The 20625-nt window shown below is 41.9% G+C and overlaps 1 protein-coding gene across 1 annotated transcript; it reads left to right on the top strand.

The window, feature by feature from the left end:
• Positions 1–4126: 4126 nt before the first annotated feature.
• PRSS35 (serine protease 35) lies at positions 4127–19354 on the top strand. The gene is made up of 2 exons (XM_059177183.1): positions 4127–4292; positions 16568–19354. Exon 2 carries the CDS (start codon positions 16587–16589, stop codon positions 17823–17825), a length of 1239 nt encoding a protein of 412 aa, XP_059033166.1. The 5' UTR covers positions 4127–4292; positions 16568–16586; the 3' UTR covers positions 17826–19354.
• The last annotated feature ends 1271 nt before the right edge of the window (positions 19355–20625 follow it).

Raw genomic sequence — 20625 nt, 5'->3', positions numbered from 1 at the left:
AAAACGCTAAAAAAATTGGGTACAGAATGAGTATATCTCAGTATAACAAAAGGCCATATATGACAAGCCTACAGATTACATCATACTCAATGGCAACAGGCTGAAAACTTACCTTCTAAGATCAGAAACAAGCAAGGGTGCCTACTCTCACCAAACTCTTCATTATATTACTGGACATGTTAGCCTGAGCAATTAGGCAAGAAAAAAATTATAAAAGCACTTGAATCAGAAATGAAGAAGTAAAGTGGTCTCTGTATACTAATGAAATCATTTTATATATAGAAAATCCCAACGACTCCACCAAAAAAAAAAAAAAAAACACCTATTAGACCTAATATAGCAATCTAGTAAAGTTTCAGGATACAAAAATCAATGTACAATACAGAACAAACTGAAGGTTGATGGAGGGTGGTCGGTGGCGGATGGGATGTGCTAAAAGGGTGATGGGGATTCAGGAGGGCACTTATCGTGATGAGCAGTTGGGTGTTCTATGTAAGTGATGAACCACTGATTTCTACTCCTGAAACCAATACTACCCTATATGTTAACAAGAATTTAAATAAAAACTTGAAACAAAAAACCCAAAATCATTGTACACAAATCAGTTGCATTTCTATACACTAACAAAGTATCTGAAAACAATTTCATTTGTAATAACAAAAACAATAAAACACTTAAGTATAAATGTAACCAACCAAGTTAAATACCGATACACCAAAACCTGTAAAACAGGGAGGAGAGAAACTGAAGGCAAAAATAAATGGAATGATATCTTGTGTTCATGTATCAGAAGAGTAAATATTGTTAAAATGTCTGTAGTACGTTAAGGCATCTACAGATTCAATGTAGTCCCCATTTTTCACAGAGATAGAAAAAGAATTCTGAAATTCTTATGAAACCCCCCCCCCCCCCACACACACACAAATCCAAATAGCCAAAGCAATCTGGAGAAAGAACAAGGTTGGAGATACCACACTTCCTGATTTCAAACTATAGTTAAAGCTACAGTAATCTATACAGGATGGTACTGGCACAAAAACAGACACAATTATCAATAGAACAGAACTAAGAGCCCAGAAATAAACCCACATATTCATAGTCAACCAGTATTCAACAAGGAAGCCAAGAACACCCAAGAATGAATGGTCTTTTCAAACAATGGTGTTAGGAAAACTGGATATCCACATGCAAAAAAATAAAGTTAGACTTGACTCTTAAACTACACACAAAAATTAGCACAAAATGGGATAAGGACTGAAAAGTAGGCTTTGAAATCATAAAAATCCTAGAAGAAAACACATGGGAAAAGCTCCTTGTTATTGGTCTTGGCGACAATTTTTCAGATTTGACACCAAAAGTACAAGAAATAAAAGTAAAAATAAATAAGTGGAACAACATCCAACTAAATGCTTCTGCACAGCAAGGGACACCATCAACAGAAAAAAAAAAGGCAACCTATTGAATGGGAGAAAATATTTGCAAGCCATCTACCTGATAAGGGGTTAATATCCACAAATATAGGGAGCTCATACAGCCCAATAACAAAGAACCCCAAATAATCTGATTGAAAATGGGTAGAGGACTTTTCCCAAAGCAGATACACAAATTATAGCTGAAAATGAACTCAATATCATCATTATTAATTATTATTATTTATTATTTATTAAAGCTGCAACAAAATAAATGTCAACTCACACCCATTCGAATGGCTGTTATCAAAATGATATACGAGAACAAATGCTGGGGGAGGATGTGGAGAAAAAGGAACCCTGGCTCACTGATGGTAGGAATGGAAATTGGTGTAGTGACTCTGGAAAATGGTATGGAAATCCCTCAAAAAATTAAAAATGGAGCTCCCCTATGATCCATCAATTCCATTCTGGGTATATATGTAAAGACGAAATCACATTTCAAAGAGATGATCTGCACTTCCATATTCATTGCAGTATTATTCACAGTAGCCAAGACATGGAAGCAACCCAAGTATCTTTGACAGGTGAATGGATAAAGAAAAGTCATACATCTATACAATAATTATATATTTATGTATTTAATGGAATATTATCCAGCTGTAAAAAAAGAAATCCTGCCATTTGAGACAACATGAATAGACTTGAGAGCTCTGAAATCTAAAAACATTGAATTCACAGAGGTGGAGTAGAATGGAATATTTGCCAAAGGCTGAGGGGTGGGGGACATGGGGAGATGTTGGTCAAAGGGTATAAACTCTTCAGTTATAAGATGGTTAAGTTTCAGGGATCTAGTGGACAGCACAGTGACTATACTTAACAATATCGGAATTCTGAAAGTTGCTATGAGAATAACGACTTAATGTTCTCACCATAACAACTTAAAAACGACAGTGAGGTGAGGTTAAGGATGGGTTAACTAACCTTACTGTGGTAAACACTTTGGAAGGCATGTGTGTAAAAAATCATCACACTGTTTGCCTTAAATGTACACAGTGTTATAAGTCACTTATATCTCAGTAAACCTGAGGTGCGGGGTGGGAGTGGTCAGGGTGGAAGGTTCAGGATGAGGGCCCTGAAAATGTGAGAGTTCTTACAGTCAGTTTCACCTGGGGTGATGACTGAATTAAAGAACTCAGTCCTGGGCCCGCACTAAATCCTCCTGGATTTATGCAGCATTAAAATCCCCTAATGTCTGAGAAGTGCAGACTCTAGGACCACCTCCCCCAACCAACACCCCCCCCCCCCCAACCCAAGCTCAACCTTCTTGATACTTTGCTGAAGAAAACGAGGCCCGGGGCCCAGGTATTTAGTGCCAGATGGGCCTTCCACTCTGAGTTCTGGGCTTTCTCTAGGACTCCCCCATGCTCAATTTCACTTGCAAACTTTTTTAGTTGACTACATACTCGACGTCTATTATATGCCAGGTCTATTATACGGCAGAGGGTGGGGATTCAAAGATGCCTATGAAGGTCATGACCTAATTAGGGAGACCGAGGGCTTCAGAACTAATTATTTTATACCAGATAAAAAGTATTAATAGATTTTAATTATAGTAAGTGCATATGTGAAAATGCTAAGTAAAAAAAGGGAAAATTACATGCGTGCGTGTGTAAATATATATATATATATATTCTGATCTCATTTTGTTAAAAAAAATACACAGAAACTCGAGAAAGGCAACAACCCACTAATGAGCCAAGTGTTATGGAATATGCGAAGACCTTGCGTTATAAATCCTTGTGCACTTCTTTGCTCTCCCCGCTTGGAGGGCCACGACCCAGTTTATGGGTGCATCTTGCGCAGACCTGCGGCCCAGTAGCAGTTTAGTAGATGTGGAATCCGTGAGACTCCGTTCCCCAGGTGGTCCACACTCCAGAGAGGCACGTCTGCCAAGGAGGAGAAGAAGAGCGTGAGAAAAGACGAGGTTAGCACGCCGGGAGGACCGAGGGGGACAGAGCTGGGCGAGAATCGGACACTCCTGGAGAAGCCAATGGGACTCTGGACGGAGGGAAACTGACGCTCTCCCCCTGGCGGCGGCCCAGGACGCGCGGCGGGAGCCCGCAGCCCGGCCCCGCGAGGGCGCCTGCGGCCACCTGAGGTTACACGCAGCCCTCACCCAGCCCACTGTCCCGAGTGGGATCTGCCCCGCGGGGGATCTTCCCCGTGGGGGGATACGCACCAGGAAGCGAGATCCCCGGGGAGAGACGGCTTGGGATGGGGTTGGGGAAACAGCTCTGGTTCTTCGGGATGGCTGGGGTGTAGACCGAGAGGCGGGGTAGTGAGACTCCTGAACAACTCCCACACACTCCCCTCACCCTTGCTCCCCAACTTTCAAGTCTCTTCTCCAGACAGCGTGCGAGGGATGCCCACCCTCGGGGGACAGCCATCTCTTGCGAACCGAGTCACGCATTTTCCCGGGTGCTCCGTTCTTGCACTCTGGGGACAGAGATGCTGGGGTGAGAGGTGGGGGCCCGTCTGCTCCGCGCGTCCGAGGAACCCCCCTCCTTCGGGCCGGCCCGGCGGCCGGGTTCCTTCCCCCTCCCTCTTTCCCTGCCTCTCCTCTAGCCCACCTCCTCCCCTCCTTTGCCTCCCCCCTGCGTCCGCCCGGCGTCATCGCCCCCTTTCCCCTCCCATCTGCCGGCCTGCGCACAGCTCGCCTCGGGCCTCCGCCGCAGTCTCCGCCACGAGCTGCTGGTGGTGCGGGCGGGTCCGCAAGGCTCGTAGCAGCAGCCTCCGGCCGCCCCGGCCAGCGCTCTGACCGCCTGCGGGGAGCCTTGATTCGAGCTGGGCAGCGCCCCGAGCACCGGCTAAGCTTTGCAGGTAAGGACGGAGCCACCCCCGCAGACAGGGCAAAACCCACGATTCTGGACGTTTCCCCGAGAAAGGCAGACCCACCCAAGGAGAGTTTCTTTGAAGGGCCCCAAAGACAGGGATCGAACTTAGCACTTCAAGTCCTCCAAGAAACTACTCTCCCTATAGGCAACTCTGTGTGCCGCCCCCTCACAGTTGAATATTAACAGTAAGAGTGTTTGCATTGGACCCTAAATGGAATTCTTTCTTATAAGCAGTACCAGAGAGGGGACCCTCTTTATTTTTATGATTATTAACAGATGCCGTTGAAAAAGGTGTAAAGCCATTCTTGGACAGTCTTCCCTGGTTGAAAGCCTCTTTGGCAGGTACTATGAAAGCGAGGAATCTCTCTCTGACTTTCTGTCCCTCTGTCTGTCTCTCTGTCTTTCCTCAGCTTGGCTGCACAGGTCAGCAAAAGGAGCAATGAAAAACATTTTTGAAATGAAATGGAAAACTCCTGTACTTGTTTAAAATTCAAGTAAGGGGGGGATAGACAAAGCAAGATTGGCAAAATATTGGTAATTGCTGGAGCTGGGTGATGGGCGTATGGTGTTATGTTTTTTTCCTCTTTTATTTTATTTTTTAAACTTTTCCCTCTACTTCTGTGTAGTTGGGAAATTTTCCACAATTAAAGTTTTTGAAAAGTTGTAGGAACACTCCCACCAGCTTCCTTTGGCCTTTTTACACTGTCACTGACTTGAAAAGGGACTGCTTGTCCTATCTAGTTATCCATGCCCTTTAATTAACCCTTCTCACTTCTAAAATTAATTCTCATTTTATCCCAGTGCATTTGTCTCTAAAGAATATTCTAAAAGTAATCCTGTAGAATTATGCTTAGAATCTGGTTTATAATTTAGAAGGGAGAATGTCCAAGTTCCAGCCAAGTAAGAAATCTAGGCTTAAAAGTAGAGGCCAAGTATACGGAATTTTATTTTTACTAGAAGATATTAGAGAAGCCCCTTTAGTGTGAGAGGAGCTTGAGCATGGACATGCTGCCCAATTTTCTTGCACACAACTCAGAAACCTGTACACTCTTAAGATTCTTTTTCATGTTTTTAAATATGAGGTTTTTAGCTTAATGCTTGGCAGATAGGATGTGCTCATTATATGTTAAAATAAGCTATTGCTAATGTGAGTTAATTTTCCCCATCGAGTCAATTATTTATCTTTCTCTGCCCAGTGCTCAAATATCCAAGGCCAGCATATTGCATTTTAGCAGTAGGATCAGACTTGGAATTCTGGAGGCTGAAGCCCCCTCAGCTGGCACTGAGTTAACTTCGAAATGAGAAATCTGAGCTGAGCGGTTGGGAAACAGCAAAGCCATATTAGTGGTATAAAAGTTATTTTCTAACTCCGCTTAACCCCCACTTTCCCCTCAAAGCTTCAAATAGCTAAACTGACATGCAACTAGCCAACAACATCGTGATCCTAAGATGCTTTAAAGCCTGCAGAGTAGCAAAACTCATACATTTACATGTATTTTTTGCTCTGAAAGGCCAACTCACAAGATAAAAACGAAGTCAGGAGCCATGTGCTGTGGGCTTCCTATCTCCATGTATGAGCTAGCCCCCAGAGGGTTCCCTTGGGGTTCCCTTAGTACCATTCACCCTAAAGTTGATTTACACACTGGTGGGAGTGTTCCTACACACAGCATATCCATTCCATAAATTGAAATGTCCATGTCTTGGAAAAATAGCTAAAAAACAAAAGAGGTTTTATTTTTTATTGTGATGAGAAACAGAAGTTGTGGGTCACTGTAAAATAATCAACTCTGTAACTTTACCATCTTCCTGCCCTCAAGGACTGCCAAATTTTTAAAGCAGACGTTACTTTGTCTCCATCCCCGAAACTGAACTTGAAAATAGTGCTATGGTATGGTATTTTGAGTAGAAATTGGCACACTGTCAATGAACTTTCTTGCCGTTTCTTTTCAGCATTGAGTCATGGAGAGCTTATCCTTTGGTAATGGATTATATAAAGTATTTGATAAACATATGTGAAATAGTTGGCAAGTTGAAGATTTTTCTTTGTGTCGAAACGACATGCAGCACATTTTCAGAGGCTGTTTAGCAGTGCTGGAGGTCAGAGTGGAAAGGTGCTGGCACTAGGATGGGTTTTGGAAAGCCCACCTGCCAGAAAATTGTCTGGTTGTAGACAGCACCATCAGCCCTCAGTTCATCAGGATAGGCTCTGTGGCCTGTAGATGGGTTTTCTAAATGTGATAAACTCCATATGTGACAACCATTTAGTATATTATTAGCCAATTGGATTTATTCCCCTGCTGAGTCCTACATGCATTCAAAATAAATTCTGTATCACAGCTCAGTGTAAACAATTCCAATGCAGGGCTTTAGATCGGCCTTCCGCGGGCTAGCGGTGCCATCTAGTGGTGGCAGTGCGAACAGCAGGAAAGTTCCTATCCCGGGCAGGGGAGCAGTGATTTTCTCAAGGATCACTCTTGACTCAGTTAGGTGTTTTCTCATTGGTGGTTTAGCCTGAGACTTTCGAGCTGAGTGGTGTCTTAGAAGTGTTCTCTTCCAGCTCGGCAGGTCGGGGGTGGGGGGGGGGCGGGGATTATCATTGAGGTTCTCAAACAAGGAAAGAAACTTTGAAATGGTGCATAACATAGTAAGGACTCAGTATGCGTTTGTCAAATAAACAAATTTATCTACACGTTCCAATTCTTGTCTCTGTCTACCATGACCACCAAAAAGTTTTAACACGCTCTTCTATTTTTAGTTGGAAAACTGCATGACTGTATCGTTTTCCTTAACATGAAATTTTTCATTTATGTCTAAGCCTCTGAACCCAACTTTCTTTCCTACTTATTATTTGTAAACATCCAGGAGAGACAGTTGCAAAAACTAGACTCTTATCTTTATCTACTGCTGCTATAAAAATGATAAAAAATGTAGAGATTTAAAACACAGTATCTTATGCTTCTGGAGAAGTGTCAAGAGGGTCCATGGGGTTGCATTTCTTCTGGGAATTCAAGGAGAGATATTTGTTCTCTTGCCCTCTGCCAGTGCTAGAGGCCGCCCACATTGACCCTCCTCCCTATAAGGATCCCGGTGATTACCTGGGCCTCACCTGGATAATCCCAGCTCATCTCCTGTAAGAAAGTGTCAGGAAGTCACAGGTGCAGTCTCTCTAACCTTAGGAGGAACACATTCACAGGTGCTGCGGATTCAGGTATATGGCTCTCTTCGGGAGCCATTTCTGGGCCTACCACAGTGAGGTGCATGGCCATCAGAGATGCAGGAGATCCCTTGTAAATATCTGCCTATGTTTTGGTTCCTGTGGGTTGACATTCATAGTGATCGCTCTCATTGTGGATGCTTGCTGTGCTTGGGCATTGGGTTTGTATACAGCATAGTAGTTTCCCACAAAAAGACTCTCAGATCTCATTCCTGTTTAAACAATGTAGGAACTAATGTTGGGAGAGTTTAAATAACTTTCCTGAAAATCATACTGCCCTCAAGGCCTACTGCCTGCAGAATCCCTGAACACTTTACATCACTGATTACTAGTTACTGGTACTTACATCATGTTACTGTTACTTACATCAGTCGGTTACTAGTAACCGATTACCAGTTACTGTTACTTTCTCATCACTAACGCTAGGTGAGGGCCTCCAGTGGGCTGAGAATTAGACTTTTTAAGCTACCCCTGCTCCAGGTTTGTGAGAGTGACTATTAAAGCTTTTCCAAGTGCTCTCGACAACCTAAGCCACGCGATGCCCGCCTCGCACCTGCTTTCTCTCTCTGCTCACGCTCCTTCCCCCCGTGCAGCAGCCCTTTTGCTTACACCAGCCCTTCGATCTGCGGTGGTTGAGAATGTCCGGGCCAGGACACGGTGTCTACCCATTGTGTGTCCATCTTTCCTGGGCAGGTGGAGGCTGAAGGAGGGAAAGGAGCGAGGATGGCAGTGTGTGTTTCCGCATGTTTGTGGCGTGTGACTGGAGACAGTGCTGTTGGGAGGGGCAGCCAGCTGGAGACGTGGACAGCTACAGGCATGTTGTCAAAAGTGGCTATGCAGTCGTTTCTGTGTCCTAACAAACACATGAGGTAGAAGGCAGTGTTAGCCCTCCAAGGTCATGGATCTGAGCAGTCCCTGACCCCCACCACTCCTGGACCATGTGTAACAGGTTCATGCAAAGTTATGTCCTAGGGCAGCACCATATTCACATGAACTTGGACAATGGTGATACGTAACACGGACCAGGTACAAAGACAGCCACGAGTAAGGGCAAGTCTATTACCCGGTGAGGGAGGGTAGCTCCATGCAAATTCTTTTTTTCTTTTCTCCTCCTTTATTGAAGTACGATTGCCAAAAATATATATATTTAAGGTATACATCATGTTTATATATATATATATATATATATAGTAAATATTTAAATACATATATGTGAATAGATATACGTGTGTGTATACATAAATATATATATACATGTTGTGAATGATGGCTACGACCAAGACATTTAACATATCTATCATCTTACATAGTGCAGATTCTTGATGGTAAGTCCATATTCTTATTTTCAGATACAGGAAAAGTAATTCATTTGAAATATTTAATATGGTGAGTAATCATTTAATCTTTCATTAGTCTGCCTGTCCTACTTCAGTTAAACGATACACTTCTCAGGGTAAAAAAAAACCCAAATCAGGAGAGGTACTGAACCTTACAACAGAATTATGTCGTTCCATAGTAAAATTCTATACACTCTAGATAGACTGGTTCAAAAACTTAGGTGTTTATTTTGCTGTAAACCACCCTCTTGGAGTAATTATTTTGACATTGACTCTGTTTCTTTTCAGGCTGAGGGTCTGAGGCTGTTCTAGAATTCCCAGTATAGGTCCAGGTTATAAGTAAGACACAGGAAATGCAATTCGAGTGTTCTATGGCTGGGTAATGTTTAATCACACTTAAGTTTAATAGCTCTGAGAAAAATATATTGCAAAGCCACAGATATTCACAGGCATGAGTAATTAGGAAAGCATTCATTTGGGAAGTCTATAAAATGTAGCTGTCCTTGAGCAAAAAGCCTAACAAAACAAAGAAAAAGGGAGTTTGAGGGTGTGTCTGAAACTACCCTGAAATAAAAATATTTGGTTGTTTGGTTTTAGAAAGCTGAGTGCTATAGCTTTGGCTGAAGTAATAAACTATTTTAAAGTGATATTAATTCACCCATTAAGGTAGAATAATAATTATAAAAGCACCTATTACTGACTGCTTACTATGCTCTGGGCTCAGAGATAAATTCTCTGGATACATTATTTTACTTAATCCCCACGGTTATGTTCTGAGGTAGAGATTACTAGTCTCCCGGCTTTGCAGATGAGGATGCTGAAACCGAAGTTAACGAATTGCCCAAATTCATGTTCCTGAGAAGTGGTAAAGCTGAGACTTAGCCCAAGTGTTTTACTCCCTGCTCAATACACATAACCACTATGCTGGTTCAGAGGCTCCTGTATTTTAAATACTAACACAGTCACATCTCTAAGAAAGAATAAGCAAACAATGGGGTGCCTGGGTGGCTCAGTGGGTTAAACCTCTGCCTTCAGCTGGGATCATGATCCAAGAGTCCTGGGATCAAGCCCCGCATCAACGGGCTCTCTGCTCAGCAGGGAGCCTGCTTCCTCCTCTCTGCCTGCCTCTCTGCCTACTTGTGGTCTCTGTCTGTCAAATAAGTAAATAAAATCTTAAAAAAAAGAAAAAGAATAAGCAAACAAGGAGCGATAGGAAGTTGTCTCTTGTAGATTAGTGTGGTTGTTTCTATTAACATAGACCAAGTACGAAGATGGAGTAACAGCTGCTCCATTGGTAAAACTTCATCTACAAAAATCCCTTTTTCCACTCGGTTTGTCTCCCTGAGCCAACCCCTGATCAGCTGTGTGTATGCTGACGCACCGTGGAGACCCATGACTGCAACCTCACTTTTGTTAACCAAAATTGGAATTTGAAGCCCAAATCCAAGGCATCTGGAAAACAACAGTCAAGGTCACAATTATAATGGAAAACAGGAAAAAGGAGGATGAGGGGAGACATGGGACTTTAAAGCTTTCAAAATGTTAGGGCTGCCCCGCCAGTGGGGACTGTGTCTCTTTATATCAATGAGCTGGTGCCTTTTGGATGATGGGCCCGTGGAGATGTGTCCAGTGAACCGTGGGTCGCTCTATCAGTAAGAGCTATCATTTACCTTACGCTGACTGTTAACCACAAGGCAAACTTAGATTTTCCAAAAGCAAGTGTCCTTAAACATTTGTCCAGTTTTAAATTATAGGCCAAATTAGACAGGCTAACTAGATTCATGTCCTCTTATTACTGTGATTCTGAGGTCCCATTATAAAGCGCTGCCCTTCCCATGCCCGAGGATAGATGTGGGCATCGCCTTTTTTCCTGTGGTGCATTGCTCCCTCCAAGGGCACCAGACAGGGCTGGGAAACCCAAGCTCATGCCTGATTTGTAGCATCAGATGTTGGAAGCATTACCTACAAGCCTACTGAATGTTTTTTAGTTGAGGTATGGTGGACATGCCATGCTGCATTAGTTTCCAGCATCGAACCGTGATTTGGCAATTCTCTCAGCTCTGCTGGGCTCTTCACAGTGGAGCCACCATGCGTCACCATACAATGCTATTGTAATACCATTGCCTAGACTCCCTTGGCTGTACCTTTTGTTCCCAAGATTTGTTCCATAACTGGAAGCCTGTAGTTCCCCACTCCCCTTCACCCATTTTGCTCATTCTCCCCCGCCCCCTAGCCTAGTGAGTTCTAATCTTTTTGGATGTATTATTAACTTATTATATAAAAGTATGTTTTTTCTTTATTAAGAGCTGAACCATTTCATAGTAACAATTGCCAACACAGTAAAAGAGCGAAGTTTAGAATAAATTTGTTTTGTACACGAAGAGGAAGCAGAGGTCTTTTGGAAACTTGGTTGAGCAATCATCCCCGGAGGAACTGCCTTCTAGGGTGTGGTTTGGGAGGCTGCCCCAGGACCTTTACTGCTACTGTGGTTCTCAGACTTTACTGAATATCCAAATCGCCTGGAGAGCTGGTTAAAACACGGGTAGCTGAGAACCCTACCTTTCTTCCTCCTCGCCCCCTCATTATGGAGAGTTTTGTAAAGGAGCTCTGGGTTCGACTCTAAGAACTAGCATTTTTAACAAGATCCCAGATGAAGCTGACATTGTTGATCTGGGAGGGAAATCTGGGTATCCTTTGATAAAGAGAGTTTATTTTGCCATATACAGGTATGGAATTTTATCAACAAACTATAACATTCTTTTGAGTTGTTCATGTTTCATTTAGAGTCCAAAGGCAGGAAAAACAACAACAAAAAACAATGTCCCATCTCAAAGCAGGCAGGAGGAGTCAGTCCCCCCTTCCTCCCAGGAGGGTCTGCATTTTCATTCTATGCAGGCCTTCCAGTAATTAGATGAGGCCCACCCACATTCAGGAGCCGAAGTCTGCTTCACACCACCTATCATTCAAATGCTGCTGTCTTTCAGAAACACCCTCACAGATGCACCCAGAACCATGTTACCCTCTGGGTAATAATGTACTCTCTGGCCTAGTCAAGTTGACACATACAATTAACCATGGGCTTTCTTCAAAGTCTGCCTAGAGAATTACGGCACAGAGCCCGTATTTTATTTGGGAAAGAGTAGGGGGACTTCTATATTTGAGATTCATGGTCCAATTCAATGATTGGTGTAGCAAAAGATCATCCTGTCCGTCGCCATTTAATATTTGCATTCTGCCTTTCTAATCCCTAACGAGCTTTAGTTGTAAGGCCAAATTAAATAGCAGTGAAAAAAAATAAAACCTAATCAGGGAAACGGTATCACAGGATCATGATTTAGATGTCCTCTGTCTGGCCTTGGAATGCCTTCCCCACACCGATTATTCCGTGGATCATTAGTACCAAGGGTTGGAATGTACAGAGTGATTCTTTGCATTTCTCAACATGGTTATTTGGCTGACTTTCAGTCTTTGGTGTATTTTTTTTATTTTAAAGATTTATCCATTTGAGAGCAAGAGAGAGCTTGTACATGTGTGTGAGTTGGGGGTGGTGGGCAGAGGAAGAGGGAGAGGGAGAGGAACAGGTTCCCCATTGAGCAGTGAACCCACTGCAGAGCTCGATCCCAGGTCCCCTGAGATCACAGCCCTATGCTGGAATGAAGAGCCAGTTGTCCACCCCTGACTGAGCCACCCAGGTGCCCTTCGTTGCTGTCTTCTTTGTTGTGGTCTTCATCATCTTATTCTTTTTTTAAAGATTTTGTGTATTTGAGAGAGAGAGAGCACAAGCAGGAGACAGGGCACAGAGGGAGAAAGAGACTCCCCAAGTCATCTCAGGACCCCGAGATCATGGCCTGAACCAAGGACAGATGCTTAATGCACTGAGCCACCTGGCTACCCTCTTTGGTGTATTCTTATATTAGTTCACAACGGACAGCTGTTGTCATAAAGGAATAAATGAAAAAAGTCAATTTTTAAACATTGTGTCACCCACACAAAAAAATTTTCTTGATTGAAATTTTGCTAAGAATCAGTAACATAAAGTACACATACACACATTTCTAAAAATAACCTGTTTTGCTCTGTTGTTAGGCAAAGAGGCAGCAAATAATTCTCTGATTTTAGCTTTTTATTTTTTTAGACAAAAGCATAACATTTCTTTTTTTTTTTTAAAGATTTTATTTATTTACTTGACAGAGAGAAATCACAAGTAGACAGAGAGGCAGGCAGAGAGAGGGAGAAGCAGGCTCCCCACCGAGCAGAGAGCCCGATGCGGGGCTCGATCCCAGGACCTCGAGATCATGACCCGAGCTGAAGGCAGAGGCCCAACCCACTGAGCCACCCAGGTGCCCCAAGACATAATATTTCTTCTTGGGAACTACCCACTAAAACATGATTTCAAGGCCTCAGTAGAGTTACTGAGTTGTTAGCCTTTTGACTCCAATTCAATGAAATAAAATTGATGAAATAGTCATTGTGAAAATTGCATTGGAGGGGTGCCTGGGTAGCTCAGTGGGTTAACACCTCTGCCTTCGGCTCAGGTCATGATCCCAGGGTCCTGGGATCGAGCCCCGCATCGGGCTCTCTGTTCAGCAGGGAGCCTGCTTCCCTTCCTCTCTCTCTGCCTGCCTCTCTGCCTACTTGTGATCTCTGTCTGTCAAATAAGTAAATAAATAAAAATCTTTAAAAAAGAAAATTGCATTGGAGATAACAAAAGAAAATACTAGCTGGTTCAACAAAACCACTGCCAATATACTTACTACTTCGTATAAAGTGACATTTGCCATGGTGATGATTAGAAAATATTGGGACATGAGTGTGGGTTTTTTTCTGAATAATGTTTTTTATTGATTTTTGATGATATCCATCATTCTGTAGGGAAGAATGCCCTGTCTCCAAAGTAAAACAAATTATAAGCTATTCAGCAAACAAGATAGTCTAATATTAACCAGAATCACCACTGCTCTGTGTGCAAGTATGAGTAGGTAAAAATGGAAATTGCCAAACTTCTGTATAATTTTGGTGATGCAAATCATGGTAAAGTTTATATATGATGATACAAATTTGTAATGTCATGTTTCAGTGAAGATATCATGTTTAAACAATAAAGTGGATCATGTAGCATATGTTTTGTTTTATCAAAAGAATACCATTAGTGTTGTTAACAAACTTCTCTACTTGTATATGGGCCAAATGAACTCTGTTATGTCAAGAGATGCCATATTTGGGCATCTGGGTGGCTCAGGTAATCGGCTGCCTTCGGCCCAGGTCATGATCGCAGGGTCTTGGGATCGAGCCCACGATGGGCTCCCTACTCAGCGGGGAGCCTGCTTCTTCCTCTGCCCCTCACCCTGCTCATGCTCTCTCTCAAGTAAATAAATAAAATCTTAAAAGAGAGAGAGAGATGCCCATATTCAGCCCTGCCTCAGAGATAACTTTTGCTTGTCATGACAGAGCTCCACATCTTTTGCTAGGTTGTGGACCTTTCCTAACATTTCTTGTTAGCTTTTGTTCCATGCCAAAACCCAAACCAAAAACCAACCTTCTCAGAAAGCATCAAGATAAAAGCATTGTAGGAATAATCGAACCTGGAATTGTCCCAGCTGTCTATAAAATGAAGAGCATATGCTAAGCCTTGATACTTTAACTATTAGTTTAAAATGACTCAGAGAATATAGCTCACAAATAGTAGTGACCTGGAAGTTCAAAATTGCTCTAAAGACACGAGCAGACACTTCTCCAAAGAAGACATACAAATGGCTAGCAGACACATGAAATATTCAGCATCATTAGCCATCAGGGAGATTAAAATCAAAACCACATTGAGATACCACCTTACACCAGTTAGAATGGCCAAAATTAGCAAGACAGGAAACAAAATATGTTGGAAAGGATGTGGACAAAGGGGAACCCTCTTACACTGTTGGTGGGAATGCAAGTTGGTGCAGCCACTTTGGAAAACAGTGTGGAGATGCCATAAGAAATTAAAATTAGAGCTACCCTAATACCCTGGAATTGCACTGCTGGGTATTTACCCCAAAGATACATAATGTGCATAACAGCAATGGCCATAGTTGCCAAACTGTGGAAAGAACAAAGATGCCCTTCAGCAGACGAATGGATAAAGAAGATATGGTCCATATATACAATGGAGAATTATGCCTCCATCAGAAAGGATGAATACCCAACTTTTGTATCAACATGGACGGGACTGGAAGAGATTATGCTGAGTGAAATAAGTCAAGCAGAGAGAGTCAGCTATCATATGGTTTCACTTACTTGTGGAGCATAAGGAATAACATGGAGGACATTGGGAGATGGAGAGGAGAAGTGAGCTGGGGGAAATCAGAGGGGGAGCCAAACCATGAGAGACTGTGGATTCTGAGAAACAAACTAAGGGTTTTGGAGGGGAGGGGGCTGGGAGGTTGGGGGAGCCTGGTGGTAGATATTAAGGAGGGAACGTATTGCATGGAGCACTGGGTGTGGTGCATAAACAGTGAATTTTGGAACACTGAAAAGAAATAAAATAATATAAAATAAAATGGAAGAAAAGACTAAAGAATGCTCCCACTGTCCCCTACCCACACAAAGCAGAAACTGGCAAACATCAATTCTATGAAATAGCTTTACATACCAGTGAGCCTAGGGAAGCAGGAAAAGAGGGCAAGAAGATGTAAGCAATAGAAGGGGTATTATATAATGTATCAAACACTGGCAACTAAAAAAATATTGAACAAGGCACTGTTCTTAGATGATGAGACTAATGATGAAAGGGATTCTATTTAATCAGGACCATGTTCTCCCAAGTGGCAAATCCAGAACCACAGCCTTAAATTCCACAACTAATTTTAGTCTGAAGTTCTACTGTAAGGCACTTCTTGTATGTTGCTTTGCTTTAGATGGTAGTTCCAAGCACAACTTGGTTTTAAGAAAAGTGCATGGTACGTCACACCACTGGTCAGCTTGGTCTGCAAACCATGGTTTAAGGAAATTCACTGCATTATAATGAACATTTTTGGAGCTCTGTGCTAGGCATTTATGCTCTAGTGATGAGGAATTTGTAATTGTTGCTCTTGAAGAGGTAAGAGCAGGGCGAAAATTCTGGATATCTGCTGCCATCTTTGTTTCTAAATCACCTGGAAATATGTTTGTAGGAGACCTAGGGAGAGAGAGTGGCTCAGGCAATAGGGGACCCCAGTTCACCACCCCATATTACCTTCCCATGTGTTGGGCCGTCTGGGGAGGTAGAGGTAGATGAGGCATGTGGAGGTGGGGGAAGGTAGGTTAGAGTTTGTGGAAGGAAGATTGGGTGAAATGCAGTTTACTAATTTTGGAGCCTATTTGGCAGGGTGTTTATCTAATCTCAGTAAAATCTAATAAGGATTCCAAGTTGTGGTGATGGTACATTAGGGACTCAAGGCCTAAATGAAATGGGTAAGTAACATATTTAAAAAGAGGACATGGGGGCGCCTGGGTGGCTCAGTGGGTTAAGCCGCTGCCTTCAGCTCAGGTCATGATCTCAGGGTCCTGGGATCGAGTCCCGCATCGGGCTCTCTGCTCGGCAGGGAGCCTGCTTCCCTCTCTCTCTTTTTCTGCCTGCCTCTCCATCTACTTGTGATTTCTCTCTGTCAAATAAATAAATAAAATCTTAAAAAAAATAAAATAAAAATAAAAAGGGGACATTATAAAGCTTCTCTTTCTTTTTCTATCTTTAAGGACAAAGGAGAAGAACAAAATGGAAAGTATGCTATTTTGCTGGATCTTTCTCACCCTTGGGTGGACCCTCATTGATGGATCTGAAATGGAACAGGATTTTATGTGGCACTTGAGCAAAATACCCCGGGTGATCAGTGAAAGGACTTTCCATCTCACCAGCCCCACCTTTGAGGCAGATGCTAAGATGGTGCTCAGTAGAGTGTGTGGTATTGAATGCCAGAAAGAACTCCCAGCTCCCAGCCTTTCTGATCTGGAAGATTCTCTTTCCTATGAGACTGTCTTCGAGAATGGCACCCGAACCTTGACCAGAGTGAAAGTTCAAGATGTGGTCCTTGAGCCCCCTCAGAATATCAGCAGGAAAGGGGCATCTGTTAGGAGGAAGAGACAGGTGTACGGCACAGACAGCAGATTCAGCATCTTGGACAAAAAGTTCTTAACCAATTTCCCTTTCAACACAGCTGTGAAGCTCTCCACGGGCTGCAGTGGCATTCTCATTTCCCCCAGCCACGTTCTAACAGCTGCCCACTGTGTGCATGATGGAAAGGACTACATCAAAGGGAGTAAAAAGCTAAGGGTAGGATTGTTGAAGATGAGAAATAAGGGTGCTGGCAAGAAGCGGAGGGGTTCTAAGAGGAGCAGGAGAGAAGCCGATGGTGGTGACCAGCGAGAAGGTACCAAAGACAATCTGGAGAGAACCAAGGCTGGAAGAAGAAGAAAGGAATCTCATCGGGGTTGGAGAGTTGATGAGGGGAGGCCTTCCTTCCAGTGGACCCGGGTCAAGAATACCCACATTCCCAAAGGCTGGGCTAGAGGAGGGAAGGGAGACGCGGCTTTGGACTATGACTATGCTCTTTTGGAGTTGAAGCGTGCTCACAAGAAGAAATACATGGAACTAGGAATCAGTCCGACCATCAAGAAGCTGCCTGGGGGAATGATCCACTTCTCAGGATTTGATCATGATAGGGCCGATCAGTTAGTCTACCGGTTTTGTAGTGTGTCCGACGAATCCAATGATCTCCTCTATCAATACTGCGACGCTGAGTCAGGCTCCACTGGTTCTGGGGTCTATTTGCGTCTGAAAGAGCCAGACAAAAAGAATTGGAAGCGCAAAATCATTGCCGTCTATTCAGGCCACCAATGGGTGGATGTCCACGGCGCGCAGAAGGATTACAACGTGGCTGTGCGCATCACTCCCCTCAAGTACGCCCAGATCTGCCTCTGGATTCATGGAGATAATGCCAACTGTACTTACGGCTAACAGAAATCTGCAACAAGTCAATGGATCATCTAAGTCGCAGAGCACACCTGCTATGATTATGGTAGCAAGATCACTTCCTAGGTTATGCCTGGACTTGAACCCTATCAACATTTTTATAAATTTAGCTTTTCAAAATTAGGAGATTTTCGTATGTTTAAAAAATACTTAGGTTTAAATAACTGAAACTAGACGGGCACCTCAATGTCAAGTATATATTCTTCTTTACATGGTGATAAGAATCATTTGGGGGAAGTCTTTTATTTCTTTCTGCCTTCTTAAGATTAGACATTTTAAAAACTTCAGACTGGTACCATAAATAATACGTGATTTCTTAATGGACTTTTTCTCAGGGTCCTACTCGATCAAGAATCTAATAGGATGCTTGCTAGTTGCATATTAAATGTGAAACTGCATATATAGGTACAGATGGTAACATGATTAGAGTCAGGGTAAAGACAGTAACTTACAACAGCCTGTATTACTTGGAGATGGACCCATTCAGCTCATGCCCTTTGTGTTTATATAGTGTTTTCTGTTGGGTCTGAGAAACTTTGGTTGAGTTGTTGTTGTTGTTTTTAAGAATTACAAGATCCAGCAAGCTTTATAAACAAAGCTAGTGACTAATTTACTGCTTTAAAAAATATCAACTGAAGTGTGCATTATTTAAAAATGGGAAAAATGCTTTGTTCTAGGAAATGAATCTAGTTTAAAAATAGGGAAGATCTCGAGTTTTAATGCTTAAAATATGGACTTTTCATGAAGGCAGAGGGAAGATGGTTCACAAGTTACAGATGGTCATATTTTGAAAGCCTCGTCATTTAGCACTAGTCTTCTCTGTATGAGGTGTTTAGAGTTTAACGTCCAAGAATTTTAGTCTTTCTCAAGAGAGAGGCTTTTCCCCCTTGATAGATTTCAGCATTCTTAATGAGGCCACACACATATTATTTTGGTGATTGCTCTGACTAGGAGTTTTAGATAAATCCCTAAAAATGAATAGTATACATACAATTTTTACAAGAAGGTTCTGATTCTTTTCATCACAGGCCAAGGCTGTATACTCGCTCAGGCCATCGTGACGGCCCCAGCAGAGAGAAGGTAGTGGCTTTGTTCAGGCAAACCACAGTTGTTACTCACAGTTTTCTTGAATGAACAGATATTTTTTGAATGGTTGTAAAAGTGGGTTTGTTCAGGCCATTATGTCTAACGGGTTTTAGTGATTTGCAGTTGAGTGCACCATAAAATTCAGGAATTACAAGTCTAATTTCTGGTCTGCTATTTTTGGCAGTTTCTAGGGCACACATTCTTCTCACCTAAGTCACTGATTCTGTCAGAGTTCAAATTTATTTTGTTATTTTTTTTAAGAGCATGGGGAGTTATACCCTTGATTAGTATGCAAAAGAATATTGACTATGTTATGATAAAAGGTGATTTTGTAAATCTTGTCTAAAATAGCTGGAATTCAATACAAGTATACATTCTTTTATAGTGTGAACCTGTTTAAAAATCATTCAATAAAAATTAAAAAAATAAATCAACCGTAATTCTTACTCTATCCACATATATATTTTATATACAGGGTTTTAGCAAATATTAAATTAACTGTGTAATTTACTAAAAAATGATTTTATTTAATTCTAACTGCATTTCACTAAGCAGTATTTTGTCATTAGTGCAAGTGGGATAGGGCTACAGACTCAAAAGTTTTGATCACATCTTTTTTGGGGAAACATCTATATGATCACTGCAACTGAAAGTGTGTTGACATGAATTCTGCACACTTACATTATGGCAAATACACACATACAATCTTCATCTTAGACCCTTAGAAAATAATTCTTGGGATTTGCATAAGTTCAGAATAACTTGGTTATTATAGCTTGGTATTAACAGTTTGGAGCCTACACTTAAATTCTGAATACATATGATTTCCTTAAAATTGTAGTGCTTTCTGAAAATATAAAATTTAACCTATTTTATTTGCAGGGGTTTATTTTATTTTGTCATTCTTTCTTCTTTTCCAAGTAAATCATGAATCTTATGTGACCTCTTTAGGACCACCAAAGCACATTACCTTACTTGGAAAGTGTTACTTTGCATACTTTTCCTGTTACACTTCTCAGATCTGAAATAGAAATTGACTTCACGTAGCTAAAGAAATACACTGATGCACACTCATGATGTCTTTTGGGTATAAAGGTCTATTGTGAGTTTCTGTAGAAGAAACTTATCAGTGATTTGAATTCAAATAACTATAGTATTTACAGAACAACTAAAACTTAAAATGTGTGATTTTTTTAGGCAAATAATGTATTTCATTTTACATTTTTTTTTTTTTACTCAAATGGATAAACGTGTGGGCAGAAGAGACAAGATTTTTTTTTTTCTTTTTTGATGTGCTTATTTAAATCCCAAATGCTCTGGGCGCCTGGGTGGCTCAGTGGATTAAGCCGCTGCCTTCGGCTCAGGTCATGATCTCAGGATCCTGGGATCGAGTCCCGCATCGGGCTCTCTGCTCAGCAGGGAGCCTGCTTCCCTCTATCTCCCTCTCTGCCTGCCTCTCCATCTGCTTGTGATCTCTCTCTGTCAAATAAATAAATGAAATCTTTAAAAAAAAAAAAAAAAAAAAAAAATCCCAAATGCTCTTTTTGAAAAAAAAGACTTAAGTGCATATGTGGCCAGGATCAGAGTTCCAGACAAATCATTAGCTTTTTTATTTGTAGATCAAAGGATACTTTGAAATTCTTTTTTCATAGAAAGAATCTCAGGATTAGAAGAAATCATAAAGATCATTTAGCTTAAC

The sequence above is a fragment of the Mustela lutreola genome, chromosome 6 (genome assembly GCF_030435805.1).
Source record: "Mustela lutreola isolate mMusLut2 chromosome 6, mMusLut2.pri, whole genome shotgun sequence".
In the NCBI taxonomy this organism is placed as follows: Eukaryota; Metazoa; Chordata; class Mammalia; order Carnivora; family Mustelidae; genus Mustela; species Mustela lutreola.
This window is presented reverse-complemented; position numbering and strand designations above follow the sequence as displayed.

What these genes read in the sequence shown, in the direction of transcription:
- PRSS35 (XM_059177183.1), top strand. Translation starts at nt 16,587, where the DNA reads ATGGAAAGTATGCTATTTTGCTGGATCTTTCTCACCCTTGGGTGGACC.